Source organism: Callithrix jacchus, chromosome 4 (assembly GCF_049354715.1).
Source record: "Callithrix jacchus isolate 240 chromosome 4, calJac240_pri, whole genome shotgun sequence".
NCBI lineage: Eukaryota > Metazoa > Chordata > Mammalia > Primates > Cebidae > Callithrix > Callithrix jacchus.
Window position 1 is genome coordinate 69,205,957 of NC_133505.1, and position 25,964 is coordinate 69,231,920.

Here is a 25,964-nt window from a genome sequence, read left to right on the forward strand (position 1 = left end):
CATCCATGAAGGTGCAGTCCTTATAACCTAATCACTCCCTAAAGGTCCTACTTTAAGTATCATCACCTTGGGCATTGTGTTCCAACGTTTAAATTTTGATGGGACACCAACATTCTGACCATAGCCAATCTTCAATGACTCTTCATGAATCTTCCTGCATATTCTGTTAATTTTTTTCCCCAAATTTACATTACAGACTTAGAAAAATATAGAAAATATTTAATATTTTCTATAAAAAATATTAAAAAATATAAAAAAATAGAAAAATGCTAATATGAAAAAGCCATAAAACCCAATCATATAGCCAAGTCATATGAACTCTTTAATTTTATAAAATAAAAAAATTAAATAGACTTTAAAAACTGGACAAATACTGTATACAGGGAGAAAAGAAATATTCATTTAATTGCACATTGAGAAATGTAAGAGGTAGATCTGAGATGCTTCAGGTATGAGCCAAGGAAAATTGCTGTTATGTGACTTCAGGAAATAACACAAAAATGGCATTGCTTTCTGCTCCTAGTGCAGCTTGCTCACAGGGCCAAGAAGTGGCATTCTTGGGTCTGGGCAAGGTGACAGCTTATTGCAAATGTTGACTGGCACAAAGCTTGTCACAGACTATGGGTTTTCTTTTTCTTCCCCCTCTCCTTAAAACTTAGGCTGTAGTAACTGACAACTCACTGCCATTAGAAAGAAACTTTCAGGAGAAGAAAATGACTTGAATATACTATGGGAGAATATTCTTTTTAAGTAGCTTTAATTTCATTTAAATCTCATAAACTACAAGCACAGCCTAATTACTGATGGTGGAGAAGTATTCATTTCTCACATTGAACACCTGTAAGATCTATGTTCTTTGACCTGTGGGTCTTTTAGAGTGAACTCCAGGTTCATCTTTCTTGCTAGTAGCAGACATTTTCAGAGTTATCTTCCATCTGTAGGTGGCAGTAAGATATTAATGTTTTTGTTACTCTGCCCAGTGGAAGGAAGATTAAATCTGGTTTAAGAGAAACAGAATATAAAGAGAATATTGTTCTACCTTTGGGCCAGTATAAAGAACAATAGCAGTTTTTTTTTTTTCCAATGGAAGTGTGATTCCTTCCCCCATTTTAATTTGAAGCAAAACTGAAATACTTATGTATTCTCAATAGACTCTCCTCTAGCTAGGATGAACTTATGTTCACATCAGGCTAAACAAACCTAGAACAACAAAGGAGAGCATTGTGTAAGTCAGCAGCTGAAGAAACCCACTGTTTCTTCTACTGTGTATCTAAGCAAGATTAGTTTGGATCTTAAAGCCTACTTTTACATTAAGCAATGACATTTTGCTTTCAAGTATATGCATACAAAACATCAGATAATTATTCTTCCAATTCCACAATAAAAAAGATTTTCTTCTGAAATCACTTGCTGATTTCCCTCCTGTGTTTAAAAGAAACAAAAAGCAACCGCAAACACAAAAGGGAAAGGAATTGTTGATTTGCAATTCTTTTCTGCCTTGTCGTTTGCCTCGTCGTAGTTCATATGCAAAACATGCTTTCTTACAGATGGAATCCACTAGTCCTTGCCATTAAGGGAAACACAGCAGGACCCAGAGAGGATTTGTTGAAGCTGAAAACTGACTTTATAATTTAGCTTGTAGTCTTGAAGCTGCACAAGTCACAGTATAAATCAGAACACCGGATCCAAAAATGTAAGGCAAATAGAGCGAAACATGAATTTCTCCCCTCATTCGTCTCCTCTTGTTAGTACAATTAAAACAACAACCAGTTCCTTTATTACTTATGATTTAACAGTTAGCCAAGTAAAGTGACAATTTCAGGCTACAGTAGACAGAGCCATAGAAAAAGAAAAAACATAGCCAGTAAGATGAGGCAGTTGCTGTCACATTATGCCAACAGGTACTGCCAGATTTCTAAAATCAAAACAATCTTCACCATGGTGAGTAGTTCGCACGTTTGCTTAGTTTAGCTTCATGGGCTCCTCCTATTGCAGTAAACCAGCTTTTACTTACATAGTTCTTTGATGTCTCTAAAAAAATTTAACACAGGCTACAGAGACTAAGTTGGCTATTTTAAAAAATAACTTTGGGATATATGCTTAACATTTCCACCTTTCCTGTGCTTACAAAATGCTTTCAGCCCAAAAGGGCCTTTCTTTTCATGTATTTACTCTTTATAGGGTAGAATTCTTACTCTGTGTAAGATGGCCTGCCATCGGTAAGCTTTGTTTCTCCGCAAGAGCCATGAAGGCAGGGATTCTGTCCTTTCTAATCTTTGTGCAGCTGGCAGAAGAAAAGGTAGTATGGCGCCAATGTGTCCCAATCTAGGATTTTCCACTTCTGCTTTCTCAACCTAATAGGTAACATTTAGGCACCTTTGTAATTTTTATTTTTAAGTAGTTTGTTTTCAATTTTAACAGAACATTTCACAAGTGCAAAGTGCATTTCATTTTTGGTGAGCAGAGAAAATATAACCCTTTGACAAGCACCCAGGTATCAAATTGTCCTTCTTTCTCTTGTAAGAGTTAGCTGGTAATGTAAAAAGACTGCATGACAATGTATAAAAACTTATTCGTGAGTAAAGAGCTGTTTCTATTTCAACTGTAACTCGCATAAATCATTTTCTGTGGAGCCAAAAAGTCGTGGCTGTGTCATCTGGGTTGATTTGCCTGATTTTTATAAAAACGTAAACAGCACCATAGTTTGGTATGTAAGATCTAGGGCAACAGCTCGTTCTAACTGGTAGTTAGAAAGTACGAGTAAGTAAGACCCAGAAAACAGAGCCTGTAATAGTAAATATGGGTACCAGTGAAAACGATCATGGATATTTTACCATAAAATTGTTGAAAGAATATGAACTATAGAATTCAAATGGATTTGGGCTAAAATCCCAGCTAAGCTATTTAATGTCACCTATTCTGTGAACCTGAGTAAACTGTTTAACCTCAGTTTCCTTATTTTATAACATAAGGGTTGCAATGTCTATTTTTAAAACGTGCACTAACTAATGAGATCATTAAAGTAGTTAGCACCCTTCATGAGCATTGCAAAGCACTTAAAAACTGGTAGATGCTAGTCAATCAATGAGAGGATAAAGAAACTGAGAGATATATATCACAGTGTGTATATATGTATCTATAAACACACACACAATGGAATACTACCAGCCATAAAAATAAATGAATTAACAGCATTTGCAGTGACCTGGACGAGATTGGAGACTATTATTCCAAGTGTAGTAACTCAGGAATGGAAAACCAAACATTGTGTATGTTCTCACTAATGTGAGGAATAAAGGCATAAGAATGATAGGAAAGACTTTGGGGACTTGGAGGGAAGAGTGTGAGGGGAGTGAGGGATAAAAGACTGCAAATATGGTGCAGTGTGTACTGCTTAGGTGATGGGAGCACCAAAATCTCACAGATCACCACTAACAAACTTACCCATTTAACCAAATACAATCTGTACCCTAATAACTTAAGAAAAAAACATTTTTTAAAAACCTGGTAGCTGCTCAAAGCCACTGAAGAGCCATTTCATTGAAAGAGCCAGTAGAACATGCCATAGGATGCAGTGAAGGGTGAGAGTATGCAGCAGAGGCTAGGCTGACTGCCTGAGGTTTAACCCCTGCTCCCTTTACTATTGGTGTGACCTTGGATGGATTGTTTAACCTCTCTGTACCTTAGCTTTGCCATTTATACAATGGAGATAACTAAAGCTTGAACCTCATAGCATTGTTACAAGGAGTAACTGAGATAATATATGTAGAGTGATTAATAGAGTGTAAACAATCAATGATGTTAGCTTTTTTTTTCTAAGATGGAGTCTTGCCCTGTTGCCCAGGCTGGAGTGCAATGGCGTGATCTCAGCCCACTGCCACCTCCGCCTCCCAGGTTCAAGCTATTCTCCTGCCTCACCCTCCTGAGTAGCTGGGATTACAGGCGTCCACAACCACACCCGGCTAATTTTTTGTATCTTTAGTAGAGACGGGGTTTCACCATGTTGGCCAGGCTGGTCTCAAACTCCTGACCTTGTGATATGACTGCCTTGGCCTCCCAAAGTGCTGGGATTACAGGCATAAGCCACCACACCTGGCTGCTATTATTATTATTATTACCTTTCCCCGGCAAGAGGTTTATCTGGCAAGAATACAGTGGTTTCCCCTTATTTGTGGGGGATACAATCCAGGGCCCCCAGTGGATGCTTGAGACTGTGGGCAGTACTAGGGTCTTTATATACTGTATTTGTTTTTTTTCCTTTTAGTATATACTTATGATAAAATTTAATTCAAAATTAAGCAAGTATGAGATTAACAACAATACTTAGTAATAAAATAGAACAATGACAACAATATGCCAGCATCACTTCTCTTATGTATGGGGCCATTATTAGGTAAAATAAGGGTCACTTGTACATAAGCACTTCGATATGGTGACAGTTGGTCTGATAACCAAGATGTCTACTGACTAGCGAGTGGGTTGCATATGCAGCATAGACATGCTAGACAAAGGGATGATTCATGTCCTATGGAGCAAGACAGGAGAGACTTCATCATGCTGTTCCAGAGTGCCCCCAATTTAAAATTTATTAATTGTTTATTTCCTGGATTTTTTATTTAATATGTTTGGACTGTGGTTGACTGCCAGTCACTGAAACCTCAAAAGTGAAACTGTGAATAAAGGTGGACTACTGTGTAGGGGTAGCCCGTGTGGTGTTAATGGACAATAAAATGTATTTTACAAACTGTGGTATAGCCACATGTTGTGATGTTTTTGGAGGGGAAGAGAGACAGTGACTTAATGACATTGGCAATGCTACCCAATGGTAAGAGGAATTTACCTCTCTCTGAATATTTGCATCAAAAGCATGGATGCGATTCTGACACAAGTGACTATAAGCAAGTTTGGAGACATTTTTAGACTTTTGATCCATTCGCCATGTTTCATTTGGTTCTGAATCTATTTAAATCAATTTGTGAATATTTTGGAAATGTGAAAATCTGTCATTAAGCCCCATAAGCAAAACAGAAGCTAATTGTTCAAATCAGAAAGAGCCTTCACATTCTCTCTTTTTCAACATTCTGTGCCAATGTAATAAAATGTCTTTGCATTTGTTTTTGTTTTTGTTGTTTTGAGACGGAATCTCACTCTGTTTCCCAGGCTGAGTGCAGTGGTGCAATCTCTGCTCACTGCAACCTCCACCTCCCGGTTCAATTGAGGTTGCAGTGAGCAGAGATCGCACCACTGCACTCAGCCTCACAAGTAGCTGATTACAGGCACATGCCACCACACCCGGCTGATTTTTGCATTTTGAGAAGAGATGAGGTTTCACTATATCGGCCAGGCTGTTCTTGAATTCCTGACCTCATTATCCGCCCACCTTGGCCTCCTACAGTGCTGGGATTACAGGCATGAGCCACTGCACCCAGCCTACATCCTTGCATTTGTATGATGTTTTACAATTGAAAGCATTCCCATACATGTAATTTTATGTCAGCCTCTTATAGCCCTGGGGAGTAATCCAAGCTGGTATTGGTATCTCCTGTATCTCAAAGAAATAAGTTTTGAGAGGTGAAGTGACATGTCTCAAATCACATAGCTTTTAAGCAGCAGAGTAAGTTAAAAAAAATCACTCCACAGTGTATACGGTTGGCTTTTGCAGCTTAGTTTTAGGTTATGTGAGATTATACTGTCACAGGTATCATTAGAATTTCTGCCACACTGATTTTTTTCTGCTTTCACTAATTATAATGAAGACAGACCTTTGCAACATGCTTTTAATATTTGTCTTTTATATTTATATGTGCTCTTTGGGGCTATTTTAGTTTGACATTTCTCTCCTTTTTCTTGGAATATTCTCTGAAAAAGACTCAGATATCAGAAAAAAATATTATGAGTGCAAAGATTAGAAGAGAGCTTCAGATGAAAATAAAGATATGGTAGCTTACATCACAATATTTTCAAGGGCAAATACTATTCTTTATTTTTGTAGTCTTGGTTATGAGCTTATATGTCTGCATCTGAGAGAAAACAAAAGAATCACAGCTGGATTTGCAGATGCATCTAATTGGGGGAAAATGCAGGGGTATGTGTAGATCTTTTTTGTTTTCTTATTCCACAAAGTGAAGTAAAAAATAAAAGCACTTGTGGAACTGAGATTTGGGCAAGAAAAGCAATGTGGGAAGATGGATAACCTTTGATGTCAAGTTGATTTCTCATATCTATGTGGTCCAATTTCAGCTTGAATATTAGCTATGAGATCTGCAGTTCGCTGTTCTACAAGGCTCGAAAGGTGAAGGCAGAATATTTCAGAGGTGTCTCAAAACTCTAATAAAAGAGTCTCCTGCCAGATGACCCTTGATAAACTTCAGTCTTCCTTTCAGTAAAAAGCTCCCCAAGATGAGCTCAAAAACGATGATGTTCACCACTATTAAGTCTCCAGTCAGCCATGCTAGGCAGCTCAGAAATTTCATTGGAATTTTTCCTTACTTGGCAGTTTTAGTCAGTAATGCAAATCCAAAAGGAGAAGAACTTGGTAGGAATATGTCAGAAGTAGATCTATATTACACAAAGTGTGCTTTTGCTTATATAGAAGTAATATGTTATTTTTACCTAATAGCATAATACATCAAAATTGAACTTGTGATGATGATGCATAATATGTTATATTCCACTTATACATCTGTTTCTATTGTTCTTATTCTGAGTGTTTTCACAGTGATATATTTGTCAATATGGCACAAATATATTTTATTACTTATATGTTATATTGTGATATCCTTATCCCCTCCTTAAACTTCTTGAGTATAAGGTTTATAATTTATTATTTGCATTATTTTTATGCCTTGCAAAATGTCTAGCATAGTAGGCTCTCTTTCGGTGTGCTTGTAAAACTGACCTGAGTATAACTTTTTTGTCTAAAGACAATTTCATAATACAATATCAATACAGATGGTAACACTAGTAAAAGTCTTAGAAACCAGATTTAAAGTATTCCTAACCTGGCTTTTGTGAGTTTGCGTTTAAAAAAGAGCATAAGGAATTTTTTTTTATTTCATTTCCAGTGTCTAAATTCTAAGCAGAGACAATAACCTAATGGATTTCTGTAGACTAGTATAAAACTAACTAATAGAGGGCAAGTATTCGGTATAGTCCCTGTAATTATTATAGAATCCTTAAATAACCTCAAGCTGTACTAGTAGGAATTTATTTTGTTCTCTAAGCATGTATCATTACGACAAAAATAAAACAGATGTGAAGCTAAACAAAGATTTGAAGATCAATGATAAATTAACTTGATATATTTGTCGTGGCCAGTCCATGTATGTGGGGACTGGACACATCAATCAATGCAACATTGAGAATCCCCATTCTTCATCCCCCACAGGACCAGCCACATAATCTGTGGGACCCAGTTCACGATGATAATGAGGAGTCCCTAACTCAGAAAAGCAATAGAGCAGCTTTGACTTTCTGTTGTAGTCTCTCTGTCTCTCTCTCGCAAGCTTTTACCACTTAAAAAAAAATTATTTGCACTTAATGCCACTTCCTCTGTCATGGGGACACTCATGGAGTGAGAGCAGACCTTCACAGGCACCGGGGACCTGCACTGAGTTGAGCACATTGAATGTATGTACCCAACCCTGACTCTCCCTGTGTCCATACCCAGACCCCACTACGAGTGGAGATGACTGTGGTTACTGGGTTGGAGAAGAAAAGCAGGTAGCCGAGAACTTTTCCTGGAGACACGGTGAGGTGGTGAGGGTGGGACTAACTGTAAGCTGTGGCTCCAAAGCCCTGGCACCTGCTCCATTTTACCAACTTATTTCATTTACAAAAGCTAAATTCAAAGATATTATGTTAAGAATTTTTAAATGACCGCTTCACAGCATTACACTCCTAGTGAAGGCCCTCATGAGCAAGGTGTCCTGAGCTGCTGCACTTGCTCTGTGTTCAGAGCTGGCCATGGTTCCCTAGATAGAAGATCTGTAGGATGATGGAGCACATCTTACTGACAGAGAAGTGATGCCTTCTCCCCAGTCCTGCAGCAAGAGGGTTGACCTTGTCTTTCCCCTTCTCCACCATGACTGCTTTCTTACTTCAATGTGCATTTTGTCTTCATTTTAATCCATGTTCTTTTATTTAAAAATGATGAGAGGAAGGAAACTGGAAGACAGTTTTGATAAAGTATAATTTTGTAATGGTAAAATCATGACTTTTGCAAATACAATATGAATGCATGTCAAGATTTTATTTAACTCAGTAATTAATTAGGAAAATAGTAAGATGCCAAAAGTAATTTAAAGAACATCTGAAAAGCAATATTAAGATTGCTGGGTTGGATATAAAAATATGTAATGTCCAACAGGATAATAAATTGTAACATTTAGGGTCCTTTTTATTGGAAACAATTTATTCCCATTTTTACTGGACAAAAGTCTACAAGTAAACCTCCAACCCTACAAAGTTGTAAAGTACAACAGACAACAGATAGTCAGGTCCAGCGATGAAGAACTGCACTATGACAACATCTAAGTAATCTCTTCTGCCTATTTCAACTTAAGGATGATCTACCTGTCAGTGTGATTTGCTCCATCCTAGCATTATTTGAGTTTTTAGTTCACCTGACTAACATGTTAAAAGATTTTCTCAGCAGCCCTCAGTATGCATGGTAATAGATGTTTAATACATACAATGATAGAGTATAAAACAGGAAAATATTCCTTAATATATTTAATTCAACATGCATTCTCTGAATACTTCAATTAGATTATACACTTCTAGACTATAAACAATAGCACTGGAAGGAGTCTAAGATTCTTAGACTTAATCTAAGTTGATCTTCAGTTTTCTCCATGGGAGAAGAAAATGTCATTCTGCAATCATGGATATAAATATTTGTGGCTCACATTTAGGTCTAGAACATTTTTGAGGCTTTAACTTGTGTTTCTATGTGGATAGGTAGACTGGAGAAGGAAATAAATAAGCCCCAGAGTATTTGTGGGAGAGAAGAGGGGAAAGAAATTAGTCAGGCGGATATTCAGGCACAATCCCACCACATAGATCTAACAGCTAGGTAATTTCCTACCTCAAGACTGAACTCAGGTATTTTGGGCATGATTTTCTGCCAATTTTGTTGCATTTCAACTGCATTTGTCATAAATTCTATTAATCTCAGACAGAAAAGACAAAACTGCATATCTTAAAGCACATGGCAAATTAGGTCAGATATGAAGAAAGGATTCTTGGTACTCAAGCATGCTCAACTCAAAGACTTTCCCAACTGTTGCTGTATAATCTTCTACTCTAGAAGTCTTCTTAAAGTAGAAGTGAATTTCACTTGTTGGGCCTTGTTTATATCATTTGTTCAAGCATTCCTTCACTCTGTTTCTGAGAAAGAGAATATTTTATGTGATATTAGTACTTAATAGGCATTCCTGGAAAAATACTTTATTTTTCTTGATGATTAGTTTAGGTTCTTCTGAGCAGAGTTAAATGAGTTCTTTTCTATAAGATTTCTTTTGAAATTCCAAGAGGGAGATTAGAACATATGACATTTTATGAATTTGTCTTACAGAAATTTCTCCTTACCCGCCTTTCTTTCCCCAAGGAATGCTTATTACCATACTTGAAAAATAGCTTTGAAAATTCCAGTCTAGTTTAATTCCCTCTCTACACAAATGATGAAAGTGAAGTTCAGAAATGGTTAGCGGCATACTTAAGAGGAAGGGCAAAACACAGACCTCTTGCCTGTTAGAGTAATCTAAAATGATGAAGCTATAATTTTTTTATATTGCCTAGTCCTTATGTGTAATTCCCATTTCTAAAACTAGTTACTGAATAATTTAGAGAAGTAACCTTTTTTGTTATTATAATTTAAGTTCTGGGATACATGTGCAGAATGTGCAGGTTTGTTACATAGGTATACACATGCCATGGTGGTTTACTGCACCCATCAACCTGTCATCTACATTAGGTATTTCCCCTAATGCTATCCCTCCCCTATCTCTCCAACCCCTGACAGGCCCTGGTATGTGATGTTTCCCTTCCTGTGTCCATGTGTTCTCATTGTTCAATGGGATAGAACAAGTGGGAACTTATGAATGAGAACATGCCGTGTTTGGTTTTCTGTCCCTGTGTTAGTTTGCTGAGAATAATGGTTTCTAGCTTCATCCATGTCTCTGTAAAGGACATGAACTCATCTTTTTTATGGTTGCATAGCATTCCATGAATTATATGAGCCACATTTTCTTTATCCAGTCTATCGTTGATGGGCATTTGGGTTGGTTCCAAGTCTTTGCTATTGTGAATAGCGCTACAGTAAACATACATGTGCATATGTCTTTATAGTAGAATGATTTATAATCCTTTGAGTATATACCCAGTAATGGGATTGCTGGGTCAATTGGTATTCCTGGTTCTAGATCCTTGAGGAATTACTATACTGCCTTCCACAATGATTGAGCTAATTTACACTCCCACCAACGGTGTGAAAATGTTCCTATATCTCTACATCCTCTCCAGCATCTGTTGTCTCCTGACTTTTTAATGATTGCCATACTAACTGGCATAAGATGGTATCTCATTGTGGTTTTGATTTGCATTTCTCTAATGACCAGTGATAATGAGCTTTTTTCCATATGTTTGTTGGCTGAATAAATGTCTTCTTCTTGTCCAGAAACTACAAGGAACTTAAATTTGCGAGAACAGAACTAACCTTTTTTAATTGTGATGGAAGAAATGCTTAATTTACATTTCAGATATTAGGATAGAGAGTGTTGAATTAAAGTCTAAAATATTAGAATTTATCCTGTCTTTATTATTAGTGTTCATTTGAACCAATCTCTTAATTCATTTATACTACATTATTTTTGAAACAAAAATTTAAAACTATGTTATAAAGATATTTTAAGTAGTAACTTTATTTTAAGATAAATTAGTATGAGAACAATGTGACTATGCATATCCCACCGCAGACAGCACTTGGTAATTATTAGGTCAGTGGTAATCAGTGGTGGTAATATCTGGACAGTACTTGCTTGAAACCATGACATTTACTATCAGTAAACAATATCCAGATTCATTTTACAGTTTTCTCCCAAGTAGTTCATATACTCTCAAGTCTTTACCAAGTTTTCACTTTTGGCTTCAAATCACTCAGGGTTTAGGTAGGCAGGTGGGAGCAAATTTTACTTCATTTTTCTAGAATAAAAGGTTAAGCAGTTTTCTTAAGGTACAAGATCTAGCAGCAAATGGGTGAGGAAAAAAATGTAAGGCTTGGCAACTTTGTCTATTACTTAACCAAAAGGATTGTTTTGTTTTCTTTCTAAACTAATCATTTAAACTTCTTATTTTAAGCATTTTGTAAACCCAAAGCCAAAGGATTCTGAATATCTCACATTTTGTTCTGGCTTTAACTTTGCTCTGTTTTCACTTTGTTTGTCAGGCTTTTCACACAATTTTAACAGTGGCATGTTTAATTATATGTAAAAATCATAGTGATTAACACAATTTGCCATATCTTTATGTATTTACTTTTTTTGGTGCATGAATTCAATCTGTAAGTGGTTAACAAAAATAAATGCTTCTACTTACAAAATAAACAAGCTTTAACATATCTTTTCTTACTAATAAAAACATTAATAAATCGTTTTTGAAGGAAAGTGACAGTCAAGAAAACCATATTAGCAGGTCAAATTTAGTGGGCTTGTTCTTTGAAGAAGAGAGCGAGGGAGAAACTATTAGCATTATGTAAAAAGGACAGAAAGGGTAGTTTTCAGATGGGATTTAAGCCGCAGAAGTCTCTTATGCCCAGAAAGATCAATCAGGGTAAATGAGTTCTCCATGTATCATTACCTAAGGGTAGAGAAAATTGAAGATGAGATTTTTCCCCCTACTTATTTGACCTTGCTGCATAAATATGATATAAAAAATATATGTGGAATTTGATAGTGGTCTCTTCCATTGGTCAATCCTTGAAACGTTTAACTCTGAGAGGCTTTTCAAATTTGGCGTAAGGAATTTTCTTCATAGTTAATCTTATTTGTTCTCATTAAAATATAATTGTATTTGTAATCATGACTTTAATAAAGCTCTGATTTGCCGACGATCTATTAGTAAATGCTTTATGCCCTGTAAAAACAAATGCCCAGTCCTTGTTGCTACTCTCAAGGATGGCAGTAATAAAAGTGGTTAGAAAATCAATTTAAACTGCATTTGTACCTTACCAAGAACTGGTGACACTTACATTGGTAAGAGTTATGCTTTCCAAATATGTGATCCACTTTTACAAGCAACTAAAAACCCTGCAGCTTCAGTCACACTCTCCAAGCAAGAAGAAATGACCTCACATCAATCCATTTTCACAAGACCTGGCACTTGTAGAATGGAGCAAAGAAATGAGATAAAAAACGATAAACAATAGAAATTGTGAAACCTAGGCTGTTTTAACCTAACTTGCACTTCATATGTATAAATGGAGAACCCAATTTGTTTTGCATGCCTTTATGTTTTACACACTTGAGATTATTATCAGCAAAGTACTATATGGAACAGGTTTCCATGTCTTGTTTATCTTTGTGAATCCAATGATCATTACGCTGCTTACTACGAAAGAGTCTCCATAGGTGCTCATAGTATAAAAGAAGGGACAGATTGATGGTATGAAGGATACATATTCTATTTTAATCAGACATATTTAGATCAAAATAATTTATAAACACGGATGTTCTAGGAAAAAAACAGAAAATAATTACCAAAATTTTTGTTGTGATGCACTACTCTCTGTCTAAGTAACAATGAGTTAAAGCATGCCTGTGTTTCTCCTTCTCTTCTTTCCTAATAGCATGTGTATATTTGTGTAAGTACTTCTTTGCTTATCACGACCTTTTCTTGTTAAACATTAAGGACAGCTGAGGGTTACACTGAAGCAGCTGGAGCTCCTATCTTTGGTAATGCAGAAAGTGGTGTTCAGAAAAGGTGCAAAAATGAGAAATAATACAAAGGAGAGCCGCATGTTCTTATAATATCATACTAGAGCGTTGTCTGATGCGCTGATATAAGGATTATATAATTCTCTAGAAGGTGCATTTTTATTTGGCTCACTGTTTAAGGTTAGGTGTCACTCAATAACACTTCTGAGAAATGTCTCATTATGTGATGTCATCAGTGTTCGAGCATCATAGAGCATACTTATACAAACCTAGATGGCATAGCTTACTATCCACCTAGGTTATACAGTATGGCCTATTGCTCCTAAGCTATAATACGAATCTGTACAGCATGTAGTACTGAAACATGTACTGAATACTCTAGATAATTGTATCACAGTGGTATTTGTGTATCTAAAAAAATAAAAGATGCCATAAAAATACAGTATAAAAGAGAAGAAATGGTACACCTATATATATAGGACCCTTATTATGAAAGGAGCTTACAGAACTGGAAGTTGCCCTGTGTGAATCAGTGAGTGAGTGGTGAGTGAATGTAAAGGGCTAAAACATACTGTATGTTCCTGTAGACTTTATAAATGCCATGCACTTACTCTACACTAAATTTATAAAAACAAAAGGAATTGTGCTATGATGTTACATTAGCCACAACATCACTAGAAAATAGAAACTTTTCAGCTCCATTACAATCCTGTGGGGCCACCATCAGATATTTGGTCTGTTGTTGACTGAAACACTGTGATGAAGTGCATTAATACTGTTAATACCATTAATTAGACCACGACTCTGTGAAGTTACATGCTAACTTGTAGGTTGTGGTTTGATGGAGATGCAAATGAATACAGGCTGGTAGAAAACATCACGAAATTACATTTTATTGCCTTATAAAATATTATAAGGCAATATAATATTGCCTCTAACCTTGCAATCTTATTTTAGCATCTTTTCAGTGCCTATAAAAGCTCACTCTCTTGAATTCTTTTTCAACCAACTTTACCTTTGTGATGGTTGCTTCATATAGGAACTAAATGAATCTTTGGTATGTGGTTTATACAACTGTATAAACATCATGTTTGTAACTTTTTGAAAATTAAACTTTGACACTGGGCTTGAGTTATTTTGCCAGAATCCCATCTCAGAGAATTGTAGAGGGAAGTTTAGATTTTGTGGGGCCTGAAGCTCATATAATTTTATGGCATTTTATAAGCAAAATATTTTAGAGATTTAAATAAAAATTATACATAAAAGTGATTATTTTGAATGAGAAAATAAATCACAGCAAATTACTTCAATATTTGGAGTTTCGGTCTCTTTCTCTGAACTCTCTTTTTAATTGTACTATAGTTTTTTTTTTTTCCAGGAGACCAGAGTTTTATTATTACTCAGTGCAGCCTCCTACTGTACTGTAGTTTTAAAAATGGATACACAATTGTAAAAGGGATAAATATTACTGTATATTACTGTACATATACAGTAATCTATATATAATATAGAATATGTACAAATATAATTTTGCATATTTATGGGGTACATGTGATATTTTAATACATGCATATGTGTAATTATCAAGTTAGCATAATTGTAATATCTATCACTTCAAACATTTATAATTTCTTCATGTTGAGAACGTTTCAAATGTTATCTTTTAGCTATTTTGAAACATGCAATAAATTATTGATAGCTAATAATTTATCAATAACTAATATTGTTACCCTATTATGCTGTCAAACACTAGAGGTTACATGGCGATGTTTCCTGATTGCAACTTGATTTCCCTTCCCAAAGGAAATTGTGAGAAATTGTTGCAATTCCTAGCAGCTCCCAGTCTCAGAAAGACATGTGCAAGGTTGAGGGCCTCTTAAGCTTCATTAGCTTCTAAGTAGGCCAACTCTGCTACTGGGTGAGGGGATGTCAGCAGGTAAGGAGCTGTGAAGGATGGGTGGAGAGAATAAACCAGAGAACATTTCCCAACTCAGGCAACTGAACCCTTGAGTGGCCCTTGGAGGAAGACTTGGTGAAGACTCCTGCATGTATCTGACAAGAGATCCAGCACTGAGTTTCTGTGTCAGAAGGTACAAAATCTAAATACAGAACCATAATGGCACCAGTTCATAAGAAAACCTTTCTGTATTTTTTCAGTCAAATCTCTCCTTCCCCAAGCCAGACCCAAACCTGGAGAAACTAGAAACAGGAGAGGGATAGAAAGAAATCAAGAACTCATCACATTACTTCCCCACTCTAATTCTTGAACCTGAGGTTTGTCTAACCTGGCAGAGGGCTAGTGGATCACTAAATTGGATTATGAGACAGAAATTTTAAATTGGTGTAGTTTGAACCATATGATTTAATGTGTGAACATACATAGAGGGCTCTGAAACCTGCATGATATTCCAGTGAGGGAAAGTAAAGTGGAATCCTACAGAGTATGGACAATATTGATGACAGAAGAAAAAATTCTTTTGATACTCACACACTAGAGACTGATTTTAGTGAATTAATTATGTAGAAAATACCTTAAATATTCAATTAATTAGTACAATGAAAAGATAGGGAAAACTATAAAACCATGTATGCTTCTAGGTTCTTACCTAAAACCTGGTTAGTATTTTCCCCCCTGTTTCTGTAGCAACAAGGGCTGCCTACAATGGAGACATTTGGAGGTTCACTGGTAAACTTTTACAGTTGAGATAATCTAACCAAATATAGAAGTCTTCTAGTACAAGGGACACTTAAATCCTGTGTACAATTTCAAGGATGTAGACTACAGACAGAAAGTGTAGCAGTTAAGAAGGGTTAAATATTTGAAAATGTTATTAGTCAAAATGTGTGGTAAGAAATTGACCTGAAATAGGCCCTTTTTTTCCTGTGGTATTTAGAAGAATAGGGTAGATTGCTGAATTAGACTGGAGTAATCTGGACTAGATACAGAACAAAAACTAAAAGATCTCAGCAGGTGATTCCTAACTACATGACATTGTGAAATGACAATAAAGACAATCAAAAATTTTGTGAGGGTTGCAACTTATTATAAAACAAATGGAAAAGCTAAGACATAATAGCCATTCTTTACATTTTGTAACAGTTCTTACTATTGCAATTTCAAATTCAATTTATGACTCCCAGCTGATTTTGAAGTGCTAAATGAGCTGGAAACTAAAAACCTCAGTAATCATGAAAAACTGCCTTCTTTCTGCCAATGCTAAAAAAATGTCTACAAAATGAGATAATAGGGAAAAATGGATTGAAAGTAAAGAATAAAGGAAACAAACTCACCTCTATTCACATGGGATACTATGAATAATGATAATTTCTGAATGTCAAACAAATACATACCCTGTTTGAAGCTTGCTTAATATGGAAAAATTATTAATTTGAGTTGGGTTTGATTTCTTCAGTCTTGCTCAGTTAGTTGAATAACACTAATTTATCCATTTGTTGCCCAGTTCAGTGGTCTGCAAATGATGGCCCTTTCACCAAATCCTGCCAGCTACCTATTTTGGTAAATAAAGTTTTATTGGAACACAACACAGTCATAAACACTTGTTTACATTTTGTCAGTGGCTACATTTCTGCTGCAATAGGAGAGTTAAGTTGTTGCAATACAAAGTCTGATATTTGCTATCTGGCTCTTTACAGAAAATGTTTGCTGGACTCTGTCTTAGAACATGGAGTATAGCACTGGTTAGTGATGAGTAAAAGCTATGAGAACAGTTAGAAACATAGAAAGCAGATTCTTTGAGATGTGGGAATTACTGACTTTCAGTGCATGATAAAATATATTTATATGTGCTTATCTCCTGATACAAATAAAAATAAATTTAAAATTAGTGTCTCAATAATTATTTGCTGTAATGTCAGTGATGTAAGTTTCTAGTGGTGTGGTTGTGTAGGGTATATTCCCAAACCTGATGCTCCTTTTAATTATTGTTTAATTTATTTAAAATCATTTGGCTCAGAAAGGGAAAAGTGATTTAAATATTATCTGTTTAATTTGCTAACCTTCCTATGCCCTTTTGGAAACAGCTTGTTTTAAATCCATAGAGATTTGGATACTCAGAACAACCCTTCTGTATTACTTTCTAAGCTGAATTTCACTATATGCAATTTGAACTTCTCCGAAATGAGCAACCACAGGGGTTTGAAAATTCTGGTACAGATTTATAACAAAATGAACAAAGATTGGACACTATTCAGAAACATGTGATGGTACTCAAAGCAGAATGACATTTGCTCAGTAAAACTGCTGAAGTGTTACTTTCCTTAATACTTTTCAACATGAAATTTGTCCTCTTGTAAGCAGATTACACTCATATACAGTGTAGGAACAGCTCTTTACAGCAGTAAATTAGATCCACCAAGGTAGAAAAATTAGTGATGATTTTCTTTACAAATATCCATGGTAACAGCATGTCATTTTGTGAACCTAAAGTCTAACTCTATGGGACTAAAACTCTATTCATTCATTACCCTACTCTTGTGTAGAGAGGTGATTTCTTTAGGGGTTATCTCATGCTATAGTACTATTATTCTTAACTTATTGAGGAAAATAGGCATGCATTTTCAGGAGATGTGGATTAGAATGCTCAAGTCTGTCTGTGTGTGTGTGTGTGTGTGTGTGTGTGTGTGTGTGTGGTGAAAAATCTCTCTTTCTTAAGGTTCTCATATACCCCATTAGGAAACATTCTCCAACCTTTGAATTAGAGTCCTATCCTAGAACTATTAAACTGTGATGAGTAATTGTTATTCACATTTCAAGGTAAAAACTTTAAACATACATGCTATAGTATTAAAACATCAGTGTCTCTGTATTTTGAGAGAGGCAAGTAGAGAGGTAAAAGGGCTTTCTTCCTGTCTCTGTAATAACCACTCTTTTACTCTGAACATAAACAGTCTATTACTTTGAAAATAAAGTAATATAACTTGTAAGCCTATAAAGAATTTCATCAGGCCATCTTGTTCATTCTCTTTGAATCCAGAGAGGCTGAATATTAACACATATTATTGAAATTGATCTGCTATTTTGAAAGCTGTCTTGCATCCAGTTTCCTCTTCTGAGAAAATAGGAGAAAGGCAAAGGGAAGTTTAAAACTCTGCCTAGATAGGCTCAGGAGTAAGATCAGGTCAGATGGCATGGACTGAGGTAGAAAACAGAACCAAAGGGTGAGAAGAAACTGGAAGAAAATTTAGAAGATTGTGGAGAAATCCACTTTATGATGTAACAGCAGAAAGAGAAAGAGAAAGAGAATCTTTGGCTTCCACTAACAACATAGGTAGGAAGTGAGTGACCAAAACCATGAAGTCAGTTCAGATCCATTTTGTCAAAATCAGAATGGGGCTCACTCAGTAGGACAGGGTTTCTCTAAATTTCTTTGTTGGAAGCCTCTACACTGCTCAGTGTATGCCAAGTGTGAGTACGCATCTGTTGAGGGAGAATGTTGGTCACGGTGATGGACCTTTGTGTCCTACCTCTTTGACCTGTGTTTTTCTTAATGAGCTGAAACTGCTTATGGTCTCATTGGGAGTCTGTGTTCTCCTTCAGTACATTTTCTGGTTCTCCTTTTTGGATTACTACACAGACTGCTGGAGTGCTAGCTGTAGGGTTGGATATTGGTGTTTTAGACAGAACAGGGAAGAGTGAAAGACAGTATTCTTATTCTGATAATCTCTGTGGTCCAACAACTATCTGCTCTCTTGTATTAAACTTCCGATACACTGCAGGCACCTCTTCTCAGATCCTTTTAATAATTTAAAACAATGCTGTTTTGGAACTGGCCAACTCCCGTGTATTGTGGTGCAGGAATATAAGTCACAGCTGCTATGGAGCAGCGTGTCCTGTATGCAGCAGTGCAAGGAGTAGTTTACAGGTGTTAAGCACTGGCAATCAAGATAGAAAGCATGTTGTTCATAAGATGTGAAGAGTGTTATACTTAATGATACACAAGTGGCACATCTCCATTTGGCCAGCAATATAAGGAAACATGCAGATCTGGAAGTCTTTCAACAGTGCATGCCAAGTCAGTTGACATTCCAGTAGATTTCTCTGGAGTGGTGGTTGAGGGGTTGAGAGATTTAGAAATGAGTATGGAAGGTGAGATAATGTACATGATGAAGACTGACTAATATATTTTTTTGAGAAAATTTACCTTACGTCTTGAAGAGATGATTGAGCTTCCATACTAGAATAAAAACTTTTTGTGTTCAGACCTGGTGTCTTGAATATACATCTTTGATTTACCTATACCTTGGCTCTTAGTTGGCTCTCAGATAATGTTTGTTGGAATAAGTCTAAGAGAATCAATATCTAAAGTATAAACAAATCTAAGACTACTTATATATATCCTGTTAGGATGATTATCTTCATTGTTATTTTCAAATACATATTAAATAATTGAGATTGGAATTAATGTGTTGTTCTTTAATCCTTGCAGATAAGAGGTTTATTTTATTAACATGTTCTTGGCTTACAAAATGTCAGAAAGTTAATGTTCTTAAGTAAATCTTATTCTTACCTATTTCTCTTAGTTGGTAATGTTAGACACTTTTCCAGAAAATGAGAGTGTATTAGTGTTTGATTCCTGCATAACAATATTAACACCAATTTAGCAGTTTAAAAGAACGTACTAACAGTTAACTCACAGTTTCCATGGGCCAAGTTTGGGCATGGTTTCACTGGGTTTTCTGCCTAAGAATCTTACATTGCAGTAAAGGTGTTGGCTAGGTTGGGGGTCTCATCTTAAGGCTTGACTGGGAAAGGGCCCATTTTCAAGCTTATATGGTTGTTGGTAAAATTCAATTCTTTGCAGCTGTAAGAATGAGGGCTTCAATATTTGCTGGTTGTCAGCAAGGGGCCACCCTCAACTCCTTGCTGGTTGTTGGCTGCAGGTCATTCTTAGTGCCTTGTCATGTGGGCCTTCCCCAAACTACTGTTTGCTTCCTCAAAGCCAGCAAAAGAGATAATCTCTTTGTAACATACAGCTTACACTTCTGTGCAGTCTAATCCTGGAAGTGACATCTCATCACCTTAGTTTATTGGGTAGTCTGTTGGTTAAAAGTAAGTTACGGGTCTCATCCACATTCAGGGAGGGAGGATCACACAAAGGCATGAACAACAACAGGTGGGGGACTGCAGGGCCATAGTAGAGTATGTTCACCACATATAGGAGGGAGGAATCACAATTTTTGTCACTTCTTAATTTCATCAGTGATGAAGCCTCATGGAAAATATTTATTTAGGTTGAATGACACAAATATTTCAGACATTAATGAAGTCAGTAGAGAAGTTTTTCCCCTGTTTCTATTTCGCTTAATTCTACAGAATTGCAGGTTTTTCTGCAGGGTTCTGAAAATTGCCTCGCTAAATTAGTTTTGCATTCTTACATTTTGAAAAACAGTTGGTGTTAGTGGGTCCATTATAAAGCAAAAAATTTACTGAGTAAAGACTAGAGGAAAGTGATGATGGTCAAGGAGATATCTTCACTCTTAGCCCCCAAATTTAATCACTTTCATTCTTTAAATCTGTATTTGTTGTACTTCTCTTATGTCGAATAGGTCTATGTTGCTGTTATTGTACCAATGTATAAATCAAGTCATACTTCCACAGTGAATCAGAAGCCAAATTTCTAGACACTCTAAGAAACTCTCTCTTCCCTTTCCACTAACCATGCCTTGATTTCTATTTTTTTTCAAATTTATTACTATCATTCTGCAATTCTCTGGTAACTATATCAACTTGACTTTATCATATTTGTCCAGTCCTGTTTCTCGTCTTTGTGATTTGGTTCTTTCTCTCTCCTTCTTTTTATATTTTCTGTTCTAATGATCACTTTCAGAGTTTATTTTTGCCTCACATTTTTAAATCCTTTTTTTAATACGATTTCTCTTTTTACACTGTGTATAAGAGATGTTTACTTTTATGGAGTCATTATTGACTGCTTGATAGCTTGTACCTTGAAAATACCGAGATTAATTAATTAAAATAGTTCCTGTGAGATTTGGTCAATTTTTTCTTGACTTGAATTATTGTAAGTTGTATCTGTTTCAGCTTCCATTCTGTTGTTATTTGTAGTCCCAAACTAAAGAATTCTCAGATGACTGAAGGAAATTGGGAATATGTTGTATACTGTTCAAATGAGGCTCCCTCAGGGTTGATTCAATTAAGACATTTAAATGGAGCAGAAAGTAATTTTAATTAAAATCTTCTTAAGTTTATAAGCGTGATAGGATATAGGATTACAAATAAAAAGAAAAACACAGACATAGGGACTTTTTGCTCCATCTCAAATCTTAGCAATCTAAGCAGATTATTTTTTTGCAGATTAAAAAAAAAACAAGTATGATAAAAATTAATAAATATATCAAAACATCACCAATGAATAATGACTTATTTATATTTACAAAAAGCTGGAACACCTTGATAAAAACTTGGATGCATTCGAAATTGCCAAAACCAGGTCCAGTTACCTAGTTATTGTCAGAGTCTGAGAATCTCTCATCACTTGAGTTACAATATATACATTTCTTTGGACAAACAAGAATTTACCACGTGTGTATCATCGAGGTGACGCATTGAAAACCTGAGGGTTCTGGACTTGTCTTTTCCATCTCTCAGAGGACAATGCTGCCGGCTCTTGTTGTTTTACGAATTCAGGGTCATGTAATGTAGGTTGGGAATCAGGAGACTAGTACTGACCTGATGCAGGTGCCATTATTGTGGCATGGATGATGAGCACACCAAGGTACATGACAATTCTCAATATTCTTTCCACGTCGTGCTTCGTCGATGATGAAGAATTCTTTGTTGTTAACTTGAAGGTCTAGAATGCAGCCCTTAAACCCATAAACAGGACCTGCTTTCTTATGAATTTGAACATTTGCAGGAATATGACCAAGGAACATTGATTCAAAATATGCCTGTAGAAAAAACAACAAAAAAAAATATTGTAAGGTGTTGTCAGATTGTGTGGAAAAGATGTAGGATGTTTGGTTCTGTAATTGGATGTTTTAGTGTGTTTTTCTATGAAAATAGGTTGCTGTTGTTGGCTAGTTTTGTCCCTTCTTCTAGGTGGGAGGATATGTTATTTTAGAAAATGGTCTTTTTTTACATCTATTTTTTTAAATCTCTAATAATATCTAATAATATTTAGCAGAAAAATAGACACTCAGTGAAACCTGTTAATTGATTACTTTGAAATGATTTTTTGAGCTGATGTGTTTGCATTTTTGTATAAACATTACCAAATAATAATTGAAAAAGGAAATAAAACCATGTTAACTAATTGTTGTTAGGGGTTAAATTGCATTCCCTCCAAATTCATATACTGAAGTTCTAAACCCTAGTACCTCACAATGTGACTTTATTTAAAAATAGGGTCATTGAATGGAACAAAACAGAGGCACCGGAGGCAACACAACATACATACAACTATACAATCTTTGATAAACCTGACAAAAACAAGCAATGGGGCAAGGATTCCATGTTTAACAAATGGTGTTGGGAAAACTGGCTAGCCATGTGCAGAAAGCAGAAACTGGACCCCTTCCTGACACCTTACACTAAAATTAACTCCAGATGGATTAAAGACTTAAACATAAGACCTGGCACCATAAAAACCCTAGAAGGAAATCTAGGCAAAACTATCCAGGACATAGGAGTAGGCAAGGACTTCATGAACAAAACACCAAAAGCATTGGCAACAAAAGCCAAAATAGACAAATGGGACCTAATGAAACTCCACAGCTTCTGCACGGCAAAAGAAACAGTCACTAGAGTGGATCGGCAACCAACAGAATGGGAAAAAATTTTCGCAGTCTACCCATCTGACAAAGGGCTGATATCCAGAATTTACAAAGAACTCAAACAGATTTACAGGAAAAAAACAAACAAGCCCATTCAAAAATGGGCAAAGGATATGAACAGATACTTTACGAAAGAAGACATATATGAGGCCAACAATCATATGAAAAAATGCTCATCGTCACTGGTCATCAGAGAGATGCAAATCAAAACCACATTGAGATACCATCTCACGCCAGTTAGAATGGCGATCATTAAAAAATCTGGAGACAACAGATGCTGGAGAGGATGTGGAGAAAAAGGAACACTTTTACACTGTTGGTGGGAGTGTAAATTAGTTCAACCATTGTGGAAGACGGTGTGGCGATTCCTCAAGGCCTTAGAAATAGAAATTCCATTTGACCCAGCAATCCCATTACTGGGTATATATCCAAAAGACTATAAATCGTTCTACTATAAGGACACATGTACACGAATGTTCATGTTTACATATAACTGTTTACAGCACTGTTTACAATAACAAAGACCTGGAATCAACCCAAATGCCCATTGATAATAGACTGGATTGGAAAAATGTGGCACATATACACCATGGAATATTATGCAGCAATCAGAAATGATGAGTTCGTGTCATTTGTAGGGACATGGATGAATCTGGAGAACATCATCCTCAGCAAACTGACACAAGAACAGAAAATGAAACACCGCATATTCTCACTCATAGGTGGGTGATGAAAAATGAGAACACATGGACACAGAAAGGGGAGTACTAAACACTGGGGTCTATTGGGGGGAAAAGGGGAGGGCCAGTGGGAGGGGGAGGTGGGGACGGATAGCCTGGGGAGAAATGCCAAATGTGGGTGAAGGGGAGAAGAAAAGCAAAGCACACTGCCATGTGTGTACCTACGCAACTGTCTTGCATGCTCTGCTCATGTACCCCAAAACCTATAATCCAATAAAAAATTAAAAAAAAAAAATAGGGTCATTGTAGATATAATTCGTTAAGATGAGGTTAATACTGGAATAAGGAAAACCTATAATCCAGCAAGAGCTTTTGGATATTTATAAGGACATTCATAAGGCAATAGTCTTTTTAGGACTTTTATAAAGAAGGTTGGATACAGACTAACCTGTACAAAGGGAGATTGCCATGTGAACAAAAAGGCAGAGATCAAGGTAATGCATCTATGGCCTAACATCAAATATTGTCAATACCTTACCAAAAACAAGCTGAGAGACATTAAACAGATCTTTCTCAAGCCATCATATGGAAAGAACCCTACAGTTCTTGAGTTTCTAGTTTCCAGAGTTGTAGGAACTCTACGACATTTCTGAGGTTTAAGCCACCCACTTTGTGGTACTTTGTTACGGCAACCCTGACAAACTAATGTAATAATAATGTATTATAAATATACTGAAATATGAGCAAAATGTATAGTGCATGCATATGGTGCTTGGAAAACTGAAAATGTTACCTTTTCCTTTCTCTTAAATTTGAACATAAACATTATGAGAAGTAGAACTTTGCTTGGATAATGTTCACTTCCTTAATTCACCTTTTTTCCAAAAACAGATCAAGAAAAGTCTCTTGCTTGAGAAGACACAAGAAATCACAGCATCTTGCTGGGATAACTGGCTTTCCATATGCAGAAAACTGAGGTTAGTCCCCTCCTTAGACTATATACAAAAAATAACAAGATGGATTAAAGACTTAAATATAAAACTAAAAACTATAAAAACTCTGGAAGACAATCTAGGCAATACTATCCTGGACATAGGAACAGACAAAGATTTCATAACAAAGACACCAAAAGCAATTGCAACAAAAGCAAAAATTGACAAGTGGGACCTAATTAAACTTAAGAGCTTCTGCACAGCAAAAGAAATTGTCAACAGAGTAAACAGACAATCTACGGAATGGGAGAAAATTTTTGCAAACTGTGCATCTTACAAAGTCTAATATCTAGCATCTATAAGGAATGTATACAAATTTATAAGAGAAAAATAACCCCATATAAAAGTGGGTATCACCCCAATTCCACGCTGTGAAGCAAAGAAAATGAGTAGACAGCTCATGTGCATGCTTTGTGTTTAAATAAAACAGTACGAAAAAAAGTGGGCATAGAACATGAACAGATACTTTTTAAAAGAAGATATACATGCAGCCAGCAAGCATATGAAAAAAAGCTCAATGTCACTGATCATTAGAGAAATGCAAATCAAAACCATAATGAGATACCATCTTACACCAGTCAGAATGGTTACTATTAAAAAGTAAAAAAAAACAAACAAACCAGATGCTGTCTAGGTTGCAGACAAAAAGGAACACTTATGCACTGTTGGTGGGAGTGTAAATTGGTTTAGCCATTGTGGAAAGCAATATGGTGATTCCTCAAAGAGCTAAAAGCAGAACTACCATTTGACCCAGCAATTCCATTATTGGATATATACCCAAAGAAATATAAATCATTCTACCACAAAGACACATGCACCTGAATGTTCATTTCAGCATTATTCATCATAGCAAAGACATGGAATCAACCTAAGTTCCAATGAATGACAGATTAAATAAAGAAAATGCGGTACATATACACCATGGATAGAATAATATGCAGCCATAAAAAAGAATGAGATCATGTCTTTTGTGGTAACTTCAGGGGAGCTGGAGGCCATTATCCTCAGAAAACTAACACAGGAACAGAAAACCAAATTCTGCATGATTCTCACTTATAAGTGGGAGCTAAATGATGAGAACTTACAAACACAAAGAAGGAAACAACAGACACTGGGGTCTACTTGAGGGTGAAGGATAGGAGGAGAGAGAGGGGCAGGAAAAATAACTATCGGATACTGGGCTTAATTCCTAGTTGATGAAATAATCTGTACAACAAAACATCATGACATGAGTTTACCTACATAATAAACCTTCACATGTACCCCTAAACCTAAAATAAAAGTTAACAGAAAAAGAAGTCACACTATCTTAAAGGCAACTAACCCATTTATGGAAAATTAGAAGAAAAAAAGAGTCTGTAAAATTAGGCCCTTGATCTACCTTTATTTGATCAATACATCAGGGCCATATCTTACATGGGAGTTAGCTCTAAAGACTGCACATAAGATGAATATTTCATAGAAGTTAAACTGTCTTTGGAAATCCTGTAGGCACCACATTGGAGACTAACATGCTTTCTCCAGATAATCCCAACAGAGCTACAACT

At 36.0% G+C, this 25,964-nt stretch overlaps 1 protein-coding gene across 1 annotated transcript in view; it reads right to left on the reverse strand.

Annotated features, from left to right (window-relative positions):
- EYS (EGF-like photoreceptor maintenance factor) overlaps window positions 1–25,964 on the reverse strand; it is a 1,911,700-nt gene that overhangs the window by 279,575 nt on the left and 1,606,161 nt on the right. The window contains exon 32 of the mRNA XM_035296026.3: window positions 21,640–21,860. Within this exon, the coding sequence (XP_035151917.3) occupies window positions 21,640–21,860 (221 nt within the window). The remainder of the gene's footprint in view (window positions 1–21,639; window positions 21,861–25,964) is intronic.